The sequence below is a fragment of the Podarcis pityusensis genome (genome assembly GCF_964106645.2).
Source record: "Podarcis pityusensis genome assembly, chromosome: 14".
Classification (NCBI taxonomy): Eukaryota; Metazoa; Chordata; class Lepidosauria; order Squamata; family Lacertidae; genus Podarcis; species Podarcis pityusensis.
This window is the reverse complement of record NC_138039.1, coordinates 23,515,359-23,532,128: the sequence shown is the minus strand read 5'-3', so window position 1 is coordinate 23,532,128 and position 16,770 is coordinate 23,515,359. Positions and strand designations below refer to the sequence as shown.

General features: G+C 47.4%; 3 protein-coding genes across 10 annotated transcripts in view; 1 reads left to right on the top strand and 2 right to left on the bottom strand.

Moving 5' to 3' along the window:
• Positions 1 to 492, bottom strand: part of TSC2 (TSC complex subunit 2) — a 58,750-nt gene extending 58,258 nt beyond the window's left edge. For all 4 annotated transcript variants that reach the window (XM_080981666.1, XM_080981668.1, XM_080981667.1 and 1 more), the window contains exon 1: positions 394 to 492. The gene's annotated coding sequence lies outside the window, so the exon portion shown is untranslated. The remainder of the gene's footprint in view (positions 1 to 393) is intronic.
• Positions 493 to 553: 61 nt separating this feature from the next.
• NTHL1 (nth like DNA glycosylase 1) lies at positions 554 to 11,883 on the top strand. Of its 2 annotated transcripts, XM_080981735.1 has the most exons (6): positions 554 to 668; positions 1,090 to 1,352; positions 2,143 to 2,313; positions 4,385 to 4,544; positions 6,490 to 6,595; positions 7,054 to 11,883. In XM_080981735.1, exons 1-6 carry the CDS (start codon positions 617 to 619, stop codon positions 7,175 to 7,177), a joined length of 876 nt encoding a protein of 291 aa, XP_080837861.1. In that variant the 5' UTR covers positions 554 to 616; the 3' UTR covers positions 7,178 to 11,883. The 2 variants fall into 2 exon arrangements, with proteins under 2 accessions (XP_080837861.1, XP_080837862.1); XM_080981736.1 differs by lacking the exon at positions 2,143 to 2,313.
• Positions 9,139 to 16,770, bottom strand: part of NHERF2 (NHERF family PDZ scaffold protein 2) — a 60,897-nt gene continuing 53,265 nt past the window's right edge. For 2 of the 4 annotated variants that reach the window (XM_080981718.1, XM_080981717.1), the window contains one exon: positions 9,139 to 15,187. In XM_080981718.1, the coding sequence (XP_080837844.1) occupies positions 15,029 to 15,187 (159 nt within the window). In that variant the 3' untranslated portion in view covers positions 9,139 to 15,028. The remainder of the gene's footprint in view (positions 15,188 to 16,770) is intronic. The other 2 variants (XR_013979565.1, XR_013979566.1) reach the window with 2 other exon arrangements.

Here is a 16,770-nt window from a genome sequence, read left to right as displayed (position 1 = left end):
GCCTTTCCCAATCAATGCAGCAGCTGCACATGGGTCTAAGCCGCACCCCAAAACCTTTATCGTCACAACAACCCGATGAGGTAGGCCAGGCTGTCCCCCACAGACAACAAACTTTGCAACCATCCAGGCATTACATGTTTACATATTTATTTACATCCTAGCTTTCCTCCAAGGAGCAAAAGGCAGGACGTGCACACAGTCTCTATCCCTCCCTCCCCCACAAAAAAAATATACCCTCACAACCACCCTGTGAGGTAGGCCAGGTGGGGAGAAAGTCAGTGAGGGGAGGGCAAGAGGCTTGCTGCTCCCTCCTTCCCAACCCCCAATTCGCTCCAGAGCCCCCAGCACCTTGTTATCCCCATGGCACCCCTTGCTCCTAGTGAGGCTACTCACCTCCTATGCTCCTAGCCCCCCACATAAACACACATACTCCGAAACCCACCCCCCCGTCCCACTCGCCGCCGCCGCCGCCTCCTCCTCAGCCCATAGACCCCGCCCCCTTCCACCGGAAACGCGGGTCCACTTCCGGCTTGGTGTGCGAGGCAGAGACGGTGAATGCGCCGGCCGCCGCCGCGGGGCATTGTGGGGCTTGTAGTTCTGGGGTCCAGGCGGAGGCATGTGCGCGAGTCGCGGGGTCTCCACCCGGCTGCAGCTGAGCAAAAGGAGAGGTCAGACCCGGCAAGGGGGTGAGGGAGGCTTCTTGCCTCTGGGGGAAAGAGCTAGGGGGCTTGAGCCCCCTGAGACTTATATTGAGTCAGAGCATTGGTCTACCTAGCCTAGTTTTGCCTACAGGAATTGGCAGCAATGGCTCTAGTCTAGGCTTTCAGGCGGGGAGTTTTTACCCCGACCCCCGTCCTACCTGCAGATACCGCTGGGGGTTGATGCTGCGACCTTCTGCATGCAAAGCACAGACCCTCCAAGTGTCTCTCTTTTCCAGGGACGTCCGTGATTTAGAGAAGCCGCCCCGGTTTCGGATTTGATCCTGGAATGTACCACTTTTCCTTAGGATGTCCCTATTTTCATTGGAGAAATGTTGGAGGGTATGGCGTTATCTGCAGTTCAATATTCCCTCCCTCTCTTTTTTTGCAGGGGGGGAAGGGGGTGTTCCTGCACTGAGTGAAACCTTCTGCACAAAGATCCACCGAAAGCAGAAGACAGTCAGTGTTGCCTATGACTCTCCCGGAGGAAATGGTCTGGGCAAGACAAACGAAGGAGAGGGCAAGAAGCAGAAGTGGGAACCAAAAAACTGGGAGCAGCACCTGAGCAACATCCGAGAAATGAGGAAGGAGAGAGATGCCCCTGTGGACCAGATGGGTGCTGGGAAATGCTTTGACAGTGATGCTCCTCCAGAGGTGAGGAGAGAGCTCAAAACTGAGCTGAACTGCACATGTTTAGGAGCAAGAAGGATCTTGGCAGGTTGCATTGTCTGCCTTCCTGCCCTCATAGAGCAGGACTGGGCAGCAGGTAGAGGTTGAGATCTGTTTGTAGAACAGATCTGGTTTTAACAATGATAACATGGGTTTTCCCACCTGATGCTAGGAAAGCTAACCACTCACTGGCCCTGCTCTGCACCCTCCTTGAGTGTTTTTGCCTGGCTGAGATATGCCCTTGAACCCTGATAATGTTTCCATCCATTTACCTGGATGGAAGACCGCAGAGAAATCTGTGTGCGTAGAAACCTCTGGCTTTTACATAGCTGGGATGTAAAGGCTCTAGCCACATCCATTGCTCTAACTATCGTATTTTTTGCTCTATAAGACGCACCAGACCACAAGACGCACCTAGTTTTTGGAGGAGGAAAACAAGAAAAAAAAATCTGAATCTCAGAAGCCAGAACAGCAAGAGGGATTGCTGGGCAGTGAAAGCAGCAATCCCTCTTGCTGTTCTGGCTTCTGGGATAGCTGTGCAGCGTGCATTCGCTCCATAAGACGCACACACATTTCCCCTTACTTTTTAGGAGGGAAAAAGTGAGTCTTATAGAGCAAACAATACGGTACTTTTGCTTTTGGCCCTGCCCATTACTAGCATATGTTGCCTATCAAGAAATATGGCCCCTAGGTGGTTCTAGCAAAAAAACAAAGTAGATCTGACGAAAGATGATATCCTGTGATGATCACCTTCCATCTCCATACCATACTGTAGGTTAGGCGCTACCAGGTCCTCTTGTCACTCATGCTCTCCAGCCAAACCAAAGATCAGGTGACTTCGGCGGCCATGATGCGCCTGAGGGAGCATGGCCTCACTGTGGACAACATCTTGGAGACTGATGACGTGACTCTAGGCCAGCTCATCTACCCTGTGGGGTTTTGGAAGGTGAGCCATTTGAGAGAATAGGAAAGAGGAAGAGCATTAAGCCAATATTTTTATTGCCCTAATCTTAGTAATGAGCGCTGGGCATTTTGAAGAAATGAAGCTGGTTATATTTGTGTTTGGCAGAGTTGCGGTTGGGAGAACAGCTTTAAAGACTTTAGAAAATGTGAACGTCTGAAGATCATAGCTGCTGGGTCAGGTTAAAGGGGGCCAATCCAGCCCAGCATCCTGTTCTCACAGTGACCAACCAGATGCCCCAATGGGAAGCCTGCAAGCAGGCCCTGAATGCAACAGCTCTCCCCACTTCCAATTCCCAGCAGCTTGTGTTCAGAAGCTTCCTGCCTCTGACAGTGGAGGTAGAGCATAGCCATTGGTGTGGTGTGGAGTGGTGCATGCTCTAGTTATCTCCCGCTTGGACTACTGCAATGCGCTCTACGTGGGGCTACCTTTGAAGGTGACCCGGAAACTGCAGTTAATCCAGAATGCGGCGACTAGACTGGTGACTGGGAGTGGCCGCTGGGACCACATAACACCGGTCCTGAGAGATCTGCATTGGCTCTCAGTACGTTTCCGAGCACAATTCGAAGTGTTGGTGCTGACCTTTAAAGTCCTAAACGGCCTCGGTCCTGTATACCTGAAGGAGCGTCTCCACCCCCCATCGTTCAGCCCGGACACTGAGATCCAGCACCGAGGGCCTTCTAGCGGTTCCCTCGTTTCGAGAAGTGAGGTTACAGGGAACCGGACAGAGGGCCTTCTCGGTAGTGGTGCCCGCCCTGTGGAATGCCCTTCCTTCAGATGTGAAGGAAATAAGCAGTTATCTTATCTTTAAAAGACATCTGAAGGCAGCCCTGTTTAGGGAAGTTTTTAATATTTAATGCTGAATTGTTTTTAACACTCAATTGGAAGCCGCCCAGAATGGCTGGGGAAACTCAGCCAGATGGGCGGGATATAAATTATTTAATTATTTATTATTATTATTATTATTATTATTATTATGGATTGTGGCCATTGATAGCCTTATCCTCCTCTATGAATTTGTCTAATCCTCTTTTGAAGCCATGCAAATTGATGGCGCTCACTGCCTCCTGTAAGAATGGATTCCACAGTTTAACTGTAATTGGTTCTTTCATACCACCAAACCCATTAAGATTCTCGTGGGATATCTGAAAAATGTTGTATGTTCAGAGCATCTTACTCTAGCTGCAGACTTCTTAAGAGGAGCAAAATTGATATTAGTCCCTAAGTGGTACCCTCCCAAAATGCTGAAAGAACACGAGTGGTTTAATACAATATGGTATGTCACTTTGATGTCTAAAGTTACAGAAATAGTAAGATTAACGGAGGGGAGACGGAAATCAGAACAGTTTGCAAGTTTATGTATCCCACCCGCCTTTACAAATCATATGGAGCAAAGATTTAATTTAGGACTGTTTAATGCTTTCTCGACTGTAGCATGAAATAGTATAACTTTTCTATTACAGTAAGCCCACAACGTACATGGGGCTTACATTCCAGGGATCGCACCTAAAGCCAAAATTGTGTGTACTCAAAACTCACTGGGTTTAATGGAGGTGGGATTGCCAAAGTCATTTTTCACAGAACCCCTACCACTTTCCACTTCTTTTTAAAATAAAAAAATTGCCATGCATGTGAAGCTGAATGCACACAAGTTAAATGTGCGCAAGTTGTAGGCTTCCTGTATTTCAGTATTAAGTAATCAATAGCACAAAAGAAAAATCTATTGGATGGGAGGAGGAAATAATCAAACAGGTTCAAGATTGTAATTACAAGTGGTCCTAATGACCAGCTGGGTTGTGGAAGCTGTTTAAGGAGAGGAGGCACCAAATGTTGTGAGTCTGGTTCAGACCAGAGAGGCCTCCTTACCAAGGGGCTTAATAATCCTTTCTACCTTGCGGTTCTGAAAGCACATCCCTGCTAGATTCCATTGTCATTGTGGTCCCTGCTTTCATCCGGGCCCCTCAATCCTCACAGTCAGCCCCCTTATTCCCTCCATTGCCTGAGGTCAGCTGGCTAAACCTCCAGTGCGCATCCCCCCATTTTTCACTGACTACAGCGGAAAGTGAGCTACATCAAGCAGACCACAGCAATTCTGAAGGAGGACTATGCTGGAGACATCCCAAGGACACTGGCGGAGCTGGTGAAACTCCCAGGGGTTGGACCCAAGATGGCCCATTTGGTGATGGACATTGCCTGGCAGGACATCTCTGGAATCGGTACTGTTTCCATTTTTCTCTTAGCAGGGCCAACTCATTTGCTCTAGGAATCGGAGCTTCTAGAAGGATCCGGGATGGGGACTCTTGGGCCTAGGGGCCAAATGTGGCCCTTTGGGCCTATCTGTCTGGCCCTTGTAACATTCCCCAGGCCACACACCCTCACCAGTCTTGCTTCACACGCCCCTTGAGCGTTTTTGCCTGAGGAGAGGGCTTTTGTATGCGGGTCCTGCTTGCAGGTCTCCCTCTGGTGCATGTGGGTAGCCGCTGTGAAAACAGGATGCTAGACTATATGGGTTCTTCTTATGTACATAGTTTGTCTAAGGCCACCTGAAGCAGAGGTGAAATGGGTCCTTTGTGGCTCACACACTTACAGGGCAATCATAACCATGTCTACTCAGCAGCCCCATTGAATTCAGTGTTAGAATCTATGCTGCACCTGTGCTTTTCAAATGAATAGCTGTCATTTCAAAACAATTCCTGTGAGGAGGCCTACCTTGGATTTTGGGACTGTGGTGCAATCCTGCTATAGGCAGGAGGTGGCGCTGTGGCTCCATGGCCCATGCTTGCGCTAACCCACCTTTTTTATTTTAACAGTACTTCCAATTAACATTTTAGGTTGCTGGTTACAGGAAACCTGGGAGGGCTGATTCTTGATGAATGGGACTTCAGGAACCAGTTGATTAAAAACTGAGGGTGGGGAGAATATCATTCGGGGTTCTCTGCTGGAATTCCTTCCCGATTAATCAAGGAGCCTGTGTGTTTCGCCCAGAGATGGCGGCAGTGCTGGGTGACAGACAGTGCCCAGTAATTTCAAAGGTGGGGAATCAGCCATTGTTATATTTGAGGCCTTGAGGCAACCTGATACCTGCATGGCACCTGTGAGCCTCTTCTGAATGCCTCCTCCGAGCTTCTGACTTAAGACTCTCACAAAATGCAGACTCGGGACATTAAAAGGGGCATTATTTTCCCCCCTCCCCCCACTTTTGCTTACCAGCTAGCCAGACTATTTGGGTTGGCCTAATAAAGGTCTTGCCCTAATAAGGATGTTGAAATTTCCATTTCTGGTTCCAAAAGTTGCTTCCTTCCACCTACCACTTCACAGCAGCAGGTCCTGATCTTCACAGGCATGCTGTGGACCACCTGAATGAAGTTCACGGACCACTGTGGTCCTCAGACCAGTGTTTGGGAACCCCCTGGTTTACAATACACCGGCAAGGCACAATTCAGAAAGCAGTATTTTCCGCAATCCAAAACATTAGTATATTAAAATGAATTGAACACACTTGGATTTTCAAAATCAAAACATTGTGTTGTATCCCTCAAAACATAAGAAGAACCTACTGGATCAGACCAATGGCCCATTTAGCCCAGCATCCTATCCTTACAGTGGCTAACCAAATGCCTGTGGGAAACCAGCGAGCAGGATTTGAGCACAAGAGCCCTCTCCCCTCCTGTAGTTCTCAGCAGCTGGTATTCAGAAGCATTGCTGCCTCTAAATTTGGAAGCAGAGCATAGCCATCATGGCCAGTAGCCATTGATAGCGCTTTCCTCCATGAATTTGTCCAGTCCTCTTTGAAAGCCACCTAGGTTGGTGGCCATCACTGCCTCCACAGTTCCACAATTTAACTATGTACTATGTGAAGCAGTATGTTCTTGTATCTGCTACTGACAGCCCAGTGACTATCTGGAACCTGTGGCCCTCCAGTTTCCTGACTCCCACTCCCATCAGCCCCCCGGCCAGCTGGGCCAGCAGCCAGTGGTGCTGGAACTTGGAAGTCCAGCAACATCTGTAGGGCCACGGGTCCCCCAGCCCTTCTCTGGTCGAAAGCTCCTCTCAAAGACAAAACCATCCTTTCCTTCAGGTAGGGGTCAAATATCCTCTAACTATTCTGGGAACTGAATATGGGATCTCCTCTCCCCTGACTCTACTCACCATTTTCCATAGGTGTGGACACACACGTGCACCGGATTTCCAACAGGTTGAAGTGGGCAAAGAAGGAAACCAAGCTTCCTGAGGAGACTCGGCTGGCTCTGGAAGAATGGCTCCCCAGGTGAGGCAGTCAGGGTCAATTCTGTGTTCTCTCTCTTTTTTTTAATTCAGTGACCTGGGCCACACATGATGCCAAGCCATAGTTTGTTTAGCCTAAGCAAAATGTGAAGTCATGGTTTGTTTTTGGCTTACGAGCTGTGGCTTGTTTTAACAACAGTTTGGCTTTATGATCAACATCCCATCTTCATTGTCTCCCATTCCATTTCGGAGCCCAATTCAAAGTGGTGTTTTCCATCTTCAGAGCCCTAAACGGCCTCAGAGGAGGACGTCTGAAGGCTTCCCTTCTCCCATACAAAATTTACCACAGGGTTAGGCCTTCAGATAAGCTCCAGGGGCAGCTAACCAGTGAGCCTTCAAATCTTTCTGAACCACAACTCCTGTATCCTTAGGGTGAAGGGTGGGTGATTAATCAAATTAATAATAATGATTAATGAACATTTCCCTTCCTTCTCCTCCTAGAGATCTCTGGAGTGAGATAAACTGGCTTCTTGTTGGGTTTGGGCAGCAAGTCTGCTTACCTGTAAATCCACGCTGCAGTGAATGCCTCAACAGGGACATCTGTCCGGCTTCGAGGAAGCGCTGAGAGATGCAACACTTACTGGAACAGGCAACCATACTGGGGGACTGGGACTTGGGGGCCCACCAATGGACTGATGATGCTGTAGCTGACCTGCCAGTGGCTTGAGCAAGAGGGATTTTCACCCTGAAATCTGGTGGCACTACAGCAATGACTTGGTTCCTGGTCTCCAAGCCATGCACAGGTGAGAGGGGTCCAAATAGCATTGTTCCTCATAAAAGGACCACAGAGTTGACTTAAGTGTGGTGTCCCAGGCTGCCCTGAAAGGACTCCTCTTAACCCAAGTATGAAGCCATACAGAGAGTAGTTAAATAAGTGCAACATATTGGGGCTAGATTCCAGACTAAGTTAGCTGGACTCGAGTCCCACTGAAATCAGTTGCACGTGTACATCTTGACATAACTCAGTTCAGCTAGCTCAGGCCCCATCAGCACCATACATTTAAAGCAGTGACATGCTACTTTAAACAGTCATGGTCCCCCTGCCAGCCCCTTTCCCCCTCACGGAGCTACAGTTCCCAGAGTTCCTGGGGAAGAGGGGTTGAAAGTACTTTGGGAATTGAAGCTGGAAGGGAATAGGGGGTCTCCCAGTAACCCCCAGCACCCTTAACAAACTACAGCTCCCATGGTTCTTTGGGCAAAGCCATGAGTATTTAAAATGATGAGAGTCTACTTCAAAAGTATAGTCCAGCCCCCAGTATCTTTTAAATGAAGATTTTGTTGGATTCCTGTGGCTAGAAAGAGGAGATGGGGGGAGGCAGGCTGAAAATGGGTGAAACTTTCTTTAGGGTGAAAATGAAAACAAGCAGAAAGTTCAGGTTGTGTCCTGTCAATGGAAGTTCCACATGTTTTGATATGTCTAGAGATCTCTTTGTCATAAGCTATATATGTCTGACCAGAATTTCTAAGGTTCAGCTCACATGACATCCTCCGGCCGTTGTTTTGAAAGGGCAAGGCTCCCACTTTGAGAGCCTCTGCCTGAAGGGCAACCAGCCCTCAGGGTGTGTTGTATTTCCTTGTCATTATGCCTCTCCCTGCCTCCACACACACTGTGAAGGAGGCCGGTCATATTTTCTTCCCAGACCAGACCTTCCTAAGAAGTGTTTGTGGATTCTGTCAGCTGCCTTTGCCCTTGAAGAATTTCCAATTTAAATGCTAATAAGCTAGTTACCAGGCAAAAGGAGTTATCCAGCTCCACTGGATGATGTCATTCAGGCCTGTCCCAGCGTCATGGAGGAATTAGCCTGTTGCCAAGGTAGGGAGAGTTGGAAGTTTAAAAACAGATGAGACAGAAAAAATTCTTCCCACCCCAGTTGTATCTGATGGGCTCCAGGGCTTGCAGATTTTAGATCAGCTTTCCTCCCAATCTATCGTCCTCCTGATGTTTTGAACTACAACTCCCATCAGCCCCAGACAGCGCAGCCATAAAATGCAGTCCAAAACATCTGGAAGACACCAGGTTGGGTAAGAGTTCTCCTATGTGAGAACGAAGCCTTTGAGATGTCCCAAGCAAAAGGGGCATTTGGAATACATTGTAAGCCTTGAGCTTTGCTTAGCCTGTCACATAAGCCAAATGCTGAGAACTGCATCTACCTAAAGAGTAATTCTTATTTTTATATAATAAACAGTTTTGTTTGTAATAAGAATAGTTTTGTTTAACAGTCTCTGTTTGGTGCTCAGGTTTCCCAGAAGAGGGGGCTTAATCCAGAGTGGGGAACGTGGGCCCAGGATCTGAAAGCAGCCCTCCAGGCCTTTCCTTCTGTCCCCTGGGACTCTCCCTATGCCATACCCCCTCATTGGCCCTGCTTCAAACCTTCCTTGAGGGGCTGGAATACGTTTCCCTGATAATTTAAATGCACTTAGAAGTGAGGCAATCTGGCACAGCCAGGAAACAGACACAAAAGCTGGATGGGAGGAAGAGAGGGATACCATAAGGAAATAATAATTTGGACACCAACATCATAAAACTCGCTGTACATGGGAAACCAGTTTTATTATTGACATTTTAGTATACATTTTTTTACACAATGCAGTTAACAGCTCTTCTTATAACTTTTTAGTGAATGTCTAGGTTAGATGTGCAGAAACGGAGTTAAGTGCTGCAGAGCATATAGGATGGCAGAGAAAAGAGAGCCAGGCGTGCTTTTAAATCGTCATGAGTCAATCCACGGAATAGAGACTGGGATGTTTACTTTCTTGGAAGGGGTAGGGGGAAAGGTACCTCTATAGGTACAGATTTGTATAGGAGATTTCAATTGTACCACAACCCTCAAATTTGTGCTTCTGTCACACCTCTCCTATCCTTAAAGAATGACTTTAGAAATCCTTGTTCAAACCAGTCCTGCATTCATTCATTTCCTTACTATTATATTTCACCTTTCTTCGATCATGGAGCCCAAGGTGTTATCCAGGCATTTTTCAAAAGGCCTATCCTGTTTCATCTTCCATTGACCAGATGTAAACCTGTTCTTTCCATGCATCAGAGGGGTGGAGAACCTGTGGTCTTCCAAATGTTGCTGGACTCCACCTCCCATCAGCCCAAGGCTGGTGGGAACTGCAGCAGCAGCAGCACCCCACACACACCTGTGGTGCATCAGCACCTTTGCTAATAATGAATTAGGGGCAATTCTTTTGGAGGTAAAAATTTTAGCCTAATATGAAAAACAAGCGCCCTCCAATCATTTAAGGAATCAAAGCAGGCCCCCCCCAAAAAAGCCTTTATAAATCTCACACCGACCGTTCTCAAAATCAAGTTTCAAGCAACCTTATCAGCAGGTATTAGCATATACCTGAATTACTACCAGTCTCACTCAATAAGTGTTTTCTTTGTTACAAAAAATAAAGAAGACTCAGCAGAGCATTCTTCATTCACAAACATTTCATTATCCTCCTACAATCAGTGGCCCCGAGTCATCAAGAGAGATTTATGGCAGGCTTACTCAACCTGGGGCCCTCCAGTTGTTGTTGGACTACAACTCCCATCAGTATCAGCCAGCATGGCCAAAGGTCAGGGGTGATGGGATATGTATTCCAAACATCTGGGCACCAGTCTTGGGAAGGAAGATCTACATGCACTCTTATTTGCATTTGCCCCATAATGCACACCCTTCCTGTGGCATCAGCAGGAAGCCCCCTTTCAATACTAATGGGCATCTATGGGACTAACTGAGCATAACTGGGGCTGGACTGGGAGTCAGCAAGTACAGCTGTTCTCCAATAATAAATGGTTTGGGAATGTGGTAAAATTCCATGCCTGCAGACTGAATTGTGCAAATTAGTCATATTTACATATATTTATTTTTACATAGCTTCACAGTCTTCAATGGTGCAGGTTTTTAAAAACAAATTGGAATGTTTTGGTCAAGCTTGGCAAAGAATGAGTCTCAAATGGGGAAAGAATTCCTGACATTTCCCCAGATTCCATGTGGGCTAGAAACCCTGTTTTTAAAATAAAAATCATCCTCATAATCATCATCATCATAAAGTGAAGAGCACAATGATTTGTAGCCAAACCCTTCTTGCCTGCTGAGCTTATAATCACTGAACATCTATGGAATCAATCTGAAATATTGGAGAGGGGGTTGTTGTTTGCAAAAAGACCGCTTTGTAGTTCTCATGCTTACTAAGATAAAATTCAAAAGTGGTGGGTGATGCCTGGTGCTACCTCAGAAGACAGAGAGGGCAGGCATCTGAGGGGACAGAGGTGAGGACTAGAATGGTGTCCCTATGATAGCCAGGCAGACTATGCAAAACCAGTCAAAATGTGGCATTCAATTAGATTAACTCAGGTGCAGAATGAGGACACGTTTCTTAGGCATCCAGACCAGCTGCCCCCAACTTGGTGCTCTGGGGCTGCTAGGAATTGTAGTCCAAAATAGCTGGAGACCATCAGATTGGTAAAAGCTGGTGTGGACAAAGGGTATCCAACGTGGTGCTCTCCAAATGTTGTGGACCGCAACTCCCATAAGCCCCAGCGAACACAACCAATGGTGAGAGATGATGGGAGATGGAGTCCAGCAACACCTAGAGAACACTGCTTTGGCTACTCCTGGGGCAGACTATGAGTACAGGGCTGTCCATCATGGACACCAATACTCCACCTCGCATTTCTCTCAAAGCCTCCTGTAATGAAACTGTATACAAGGTTCTTCCTGAAAACCAAAACATAACAAGAGAATGGTACCATTTACCAAGGCTTGGTAAATTTCCCCAAAGGACAGGAGAATAATATAAGGCACCTTATTCAGCTTAGTTATTTGCAAAACATACACAAAGCCCCCAGAGTATATTTATATTAAAGGGCACTTGGTCATCTTGCAGGGTATTGTAGAATCATAGGACTGTAAGAGTTGGAAGAGGCCCAAAGGATCATTCAACCCCCTGCAATGCAGGAATCACAGCTGAAGAATCCCTGAAGACAAAATGTGTCGTCGTCCCCCCTCCACACTTCTTGAATACTTACATAGATTGTACATTTGTGCCCTAATTAAAAGCAATTGCTTAGTCATACATACCTCTTTTTATGAAAGAGAAACTGCATCCCTCCAGCTTGCTTTTTAATACTTGTTGTGGAAGTGGTTGTAAAGAAGAAAAGGGTGTGAAAGGTTGTGATGTCTCACTAAAGAAGGCTGGAAGAAAAAACTCTTCCTACCTGCCTCCCCTTACCAGATTAACAGTGTTATAAAATCTTTAGCTAGCTTCCAATTTTTTTTACTCCTCTCTCACTTAGCAGAATCAGGAGAAGAGTTTGGATAACAATTTCTGAGTTGCTGCTGCAATGTGATCACTCTCAAGCAGCCTTTGCCAACTGTGTGCCCTCCAGATGTTCGAACTACAAGTCCCATCAGCCCAAACCATGGATGTGCCTGCTGAGGCTGATGGGAGCTGTGGTTCAAAACAGCTAGAGGGCACCAGATTAGCAAAGGGATCTCTTCAAGAACAGAGGAGCCTAGTGTAGGGGTTCCACAGTAGTGTGTGCTTTACTTTTAAGTGGCCCACACAGTTCACATACATCACTCATTGAGAAGGATCAAATTCAGTTAGTAAGTAGGAGCAATACCCCAGAATTATCCACTTTTCACTCAGGCCTGGATTCAAAACATTTCAGTGCCTACCACAGAAAAAACAACACACCAAACAGTATACTCCCTCCCATGAATTAACACAGGGAGGGGTAAGAACTTCCTTGGAAACTTCCCAGTGACCTGGGCCCCTTGGGTCAATCCGTCTCCCAACTCTTGTCCTCTTATAACAACATCAAGATCTATCTGGGGCAGGCATGTCCAAAGTCCGTTTTGGGGGCCTAATCCGGCCCTCCGGTCAGTTTAATCCAGCCCCTGTGGCAGTTTATTTCCTAGGGTAAAATCCTAAGAAACCTCAACAACTTCAATCCTAAACAAAGCTCAACCACTTCAATCCTAAAAAAAGGTTAACAACTTTGGTTGGCCCTCACGGCCGTTCACTTCATCAAATCTGGCCCTCTTTGAAAAAAGTTTGGATACTACTGATCTAGGGAATAACAGAATCATATAATTGTACAGTTGGAAGGGTCCCGAGAGTCATATGGTCCAACCCCTTGCAGTGCAAGAATCACAGCTAAAGAAATTTGGAATTTATGTGATTTGATTTGATTGGTCTGTTAATAAAAATTATTAAAAAAAAAAAAAGAATCACAGCTAAAGAATCCCTCAAAGATGGCAATCCAACCTCTACCATGCCTCCTTGCCTTTAATAACAATTCTTCTTTCTATTTGGGGGGTGGGGGAAGTAACGTAGAGGGCCTAATGCTGGTAATGAGCAGGTCAGATGGTCAGTAGATGTGGATGTGTTGCAGTCTCAAAAAAGAGACACATTCTGTGCTTCTGAGCCATTCCTTCAGAAAGAACATTGCAGAAGCTAAAGCACATTCAGGGCTTGTTAAATTCAGCTTTACGCGTCATGGTTAAAGCATGAGATTTGACTTTGGCTGTAGGGAGGGGGTGCCTCAGGCCTAATGACCAAATGCGGCTCTTCAGGCCTCTCCATCTGGCCCTCAGGATGCTTCCTAGGCCACTCCCCCTTCTCAAACCAAGGCCTGCTTGGTGCTTTCATCATGTCCTTTATCCCTGACAGGGAAATGTTCTTGGACTGTAATGAAACCTTTAGGATTCCATGGTTGGAGAAGGTTGACGGTTGGTGTAGAACCTCAGACCATTGCAGGTGGGGGGGAAAGCCCTGTGAGCTCCACCACCTTTGCTTCTGGTTTCTCCTGCCACTGGTATGCAGCCCCCAGAAGATCACCCACAAAGGAATCTGGCCCTCGGCCTGAAAAAGGCTTTGGGGACCACTCTGTCCATCATCTCCCACTGCCTGTGCAAAGGGTTAGTAGGGTTAAAGGGGAGACCATCCACTACAGCCTTTCCTTAGAACAGCTTATACCTGCAGGTACCTTACTGCTGCTAAACTGAAAGGAAGGTTGGTTAAAGGTGCAGCCGCTGAAACATCAGCAATGTTGAAATGGGGTGCATGTTTTCAAAAGGCCTGGAAGTGGAAATAGTTGTGCGGTTGGAGGTTAAATGATCTTGCACAAAAAGGGGGGAGCTTCTGTTTAAATCTCGAGACGCCGGTCCGTTTGCCAGCAGGACACCGTCTCCCAGAGGAACCGCTCCCAGGAATGTTAGTATTTCATGGATACAGTTGTCTTCCTGTGCTTCTCCCGAGTCTCGCTAAAAAGTGTTATTTCCAGCTTCTGGCTACAGCCAATTCAGATCAGTGTTCCTTATAAATGTCAGAATTTAGAGGGGGGGGCACTTGCTTCCCACCCTACCCTGGCCCCAGGGGGTTGGCAAGGGACGGCATGCATTTCTGCACCTGAGTGCACCAAATAATTGTGGTCTTTTGCCATGATTGGTAGGGAAGGGACTTTTCAAAAAGCACGGTCGTTCTGAAAAGTGGTGAAGGGGCTTTTCCAAAAGCGCAGTTGTTCTGAAAAGTGGTAACAAGGCAAAAACAATTTGCAAAGAAAAGGGGGCTTGCTGTGCCTGAGGTTTAAAGGGTCAGGGCGTTTCAAGCACTAACTACGAACAGATGGAGGGGCGGAAAAAATTTCCCTCCTTTAAAAAATAAAAAGTCCAAATTTAAAGCCACAGAGAAAACTCGCACAATCACGAAATGGTCAGGCAACCACGTTTATGAGGATGCCAACATGGAAACCCAGCAGTCTCTGCCAACCTGATGCCCCCTCCTGCCCGAAACCAAGGGCTGCTGCAAGGAGTGGGCAGTATCTGGAACATCTGGAGGGCACCAGGTTGGCAACAGCTGCTGCTAATCAGTGCAGACCGCAGCATCCAGTTAAGTGGAAAGGCTCTGGTTAACAAGTTCTGGTTGGGACATTATAAAAAAAAATATTGACATCGCTACAAGAAGAGGCAGAAGAAGCTCAAACAATTAATGATATAAAAATGATCCTATAAATAATACATTCTAAATATTGCAGGTTAAGCGATTCAAAAAGGAAAGGAAAATTGCCGCTTGCTTTTCCTGCTTGCTACTGTGGCAGTTTCACAGTTGCCTGTTTTGTGTGTTTGAGTCCTGCAGTTTCAATCTCTCTCTCTCTCTCTCTCTCTCTCTCTCTCTCTCTCTCTCTCTCTCTGTGACCACTTTTGTACAATAAAAGAGGCTGCGGGCAGGGGGGAAGGAGGGAATGTGCTTTGTACAAAGCAACACAAACCTATGGTAAAAAGCAGAGCCTGGCACGCCTTGGAGCGGTGCCCGTTGGAGGCACAGCGCGGCCGTCGCCATCCCCGTGCTCATTTGCAAATGTCTCCAGGCCGGGGTGGGGGGAGCCGCAACAGGAGTCGAGAGGAGCTCCCTGGCCGGCTCAGAAGTTGCTGAAGATCTCCCGCTTCTTGTTCCAGTCCATCTGGGGGGCCCTTTTGTTCACCCGCTTGGCCCGCACTTTCTCTTTGGCCTCCGCTGCCGTGGGACTCAGGTTCAAGCCGCTCTCCTCAAACGGATCCTTCTTCCCAGGCTCTCCCACCTAGCGGGATTTTTAAAAAAAAGAAAGAGAAAAGAATGGGATTCAAAAGAAGGGAAAGGACTGGTGGGATAGAGGGATATGGTGGGGGCTCCTGAGCTGCATTTATTGCGGGGGGCGGGTTTCCCCCCACTTCAACCTGTCATCCCTTTTCAAAATCATTTTGCAGGGTTTGGAGAGGCTACGAGAACCTTGCAGGTAGAGCTGACAGGAGGCAGCAAAAAAACTAAAGAGTCATCACAGGATGCAGACTGGGTCTCTTGGAGCCTTTGACAGGGCAAAACTCAGCCTCTGCTCTTAGGAGAGGAAGCAGCAACTGAGAAGAACTTTAACTCGGGGGGCAGAGTATCTGCTTTGCATGCAGAAGGTCCCAGGTTCAACCCTCCAATGGCAGGGTTAGGAAAGACCTTGGTCTGAAACCCTAGAGAGCCGTAGCCAATCAATGCAGACCATACTGAGAAAGATGGACCAATGGATGTAGCTGAGTAGCAGGACCTCTGCTCTGCATGTAGAAGGCCTCGGGTTCAATCCCCGGTCTCTTTCAGGCAGGGTTGGGAGACCCCGCAAGTCTGTGTGAACAATGTTAAGCTAGACATACCAATGGCCTGACTCAATATAAGGCAGCTTCCTATGTTCCTAATTCTGATTCCGAAGAGCTGCGCTTACTCTTCATAGCACCCAAGTTCTTGCAACATCAGCAAGTACCAACCCATCTGGCCCCATGTCAACCCACCACAGACCCAACTCTGCAGCCCAAACGTCATCATGCATCACCAGCAGAGTGCAGGAGGGATGGGCCTCCAGCTTAATGGAAGGGCATGTGCTTTGTATCCAGAGAAGTTCTCATGTGCTATGCCTGGCCTGAGAAAGGGATGTCACCTGCTTTACAGTGGCAATTAAACGAACCAGCAGTCAGCAACTGGACACCTTCGGGCAGGATCCAACCTCCAACCCAGGGAGCAAGGGGATGTGGATGAGCAGCATCAGAAAGCATTGGGATGTGGTACCCAAATCCGCTTGGGAGCGGTGGTAGGTCATTGTCCCCAGTGTTTGAAATTTCCTGGGCGCCAGGTACATTTTGCTCCTGGTGCAGGTCCAGTTGCGACTACGTGGAGATTTCTGGGCGACTGACATCTCCATCAAGCCAGCTGACTCAGTTGATTCCATTTCCATTTCCACTGTTTATGTTTCTCCTTCTTGCCTCCCGGGACAAGTGAATTGTTGTAAGAGCAAGCTACAGTCAAGCAATGTAGCTGAGATAGTAAAATAATAGAATTGTAGTGCTGGAAGGAACCCCAAGGGTCATCAAGTCCAACCCCCTTGCAAACAGACATAGCCTAAGCTTCAGGTGCCATTTGGTGCCTAGCTTACATATCTTGAGTTTCTAACACTGGCCCCACTCCCCTATCACAGTGGACCTCTGGGACAATTTTGTGCCACTTAGGGTTCTCCTCCTATGTCTATTCAAAACCACAAGCCCATGGCAGGATCGGGACCCAAGGCGATAAAACCAAGAAAGGCCCTCAGCGGAAACAAGCCGATGAAGCCTGTAAGAAAGCAGGACATCAGCCAGCACTGGCAAAAGC

Coding starts and splice junctions, on each gene's coding strand:
- NTHL1 (XM_080981735.1), top strand. CDS start 617: ATGTGCGCGAGTCGCGGGGTCTCCACCCGGCTGCAGCTGAGCAAAAGG. Junction 4,545..6,489: donor GCAGGACATCTCTGGAATCG/GTACTGTTTCCA, acceptor CATTTTCCATAG/GTGTGGACACACACGTGCAC. Junction 6,596..7,053: donor CTGGAAGAATGGCTCCCCAG/GTGAGGCAGTCA, acceptor TTCTCCTCCTAG/AGATCTCTGGAGTGAGATAA.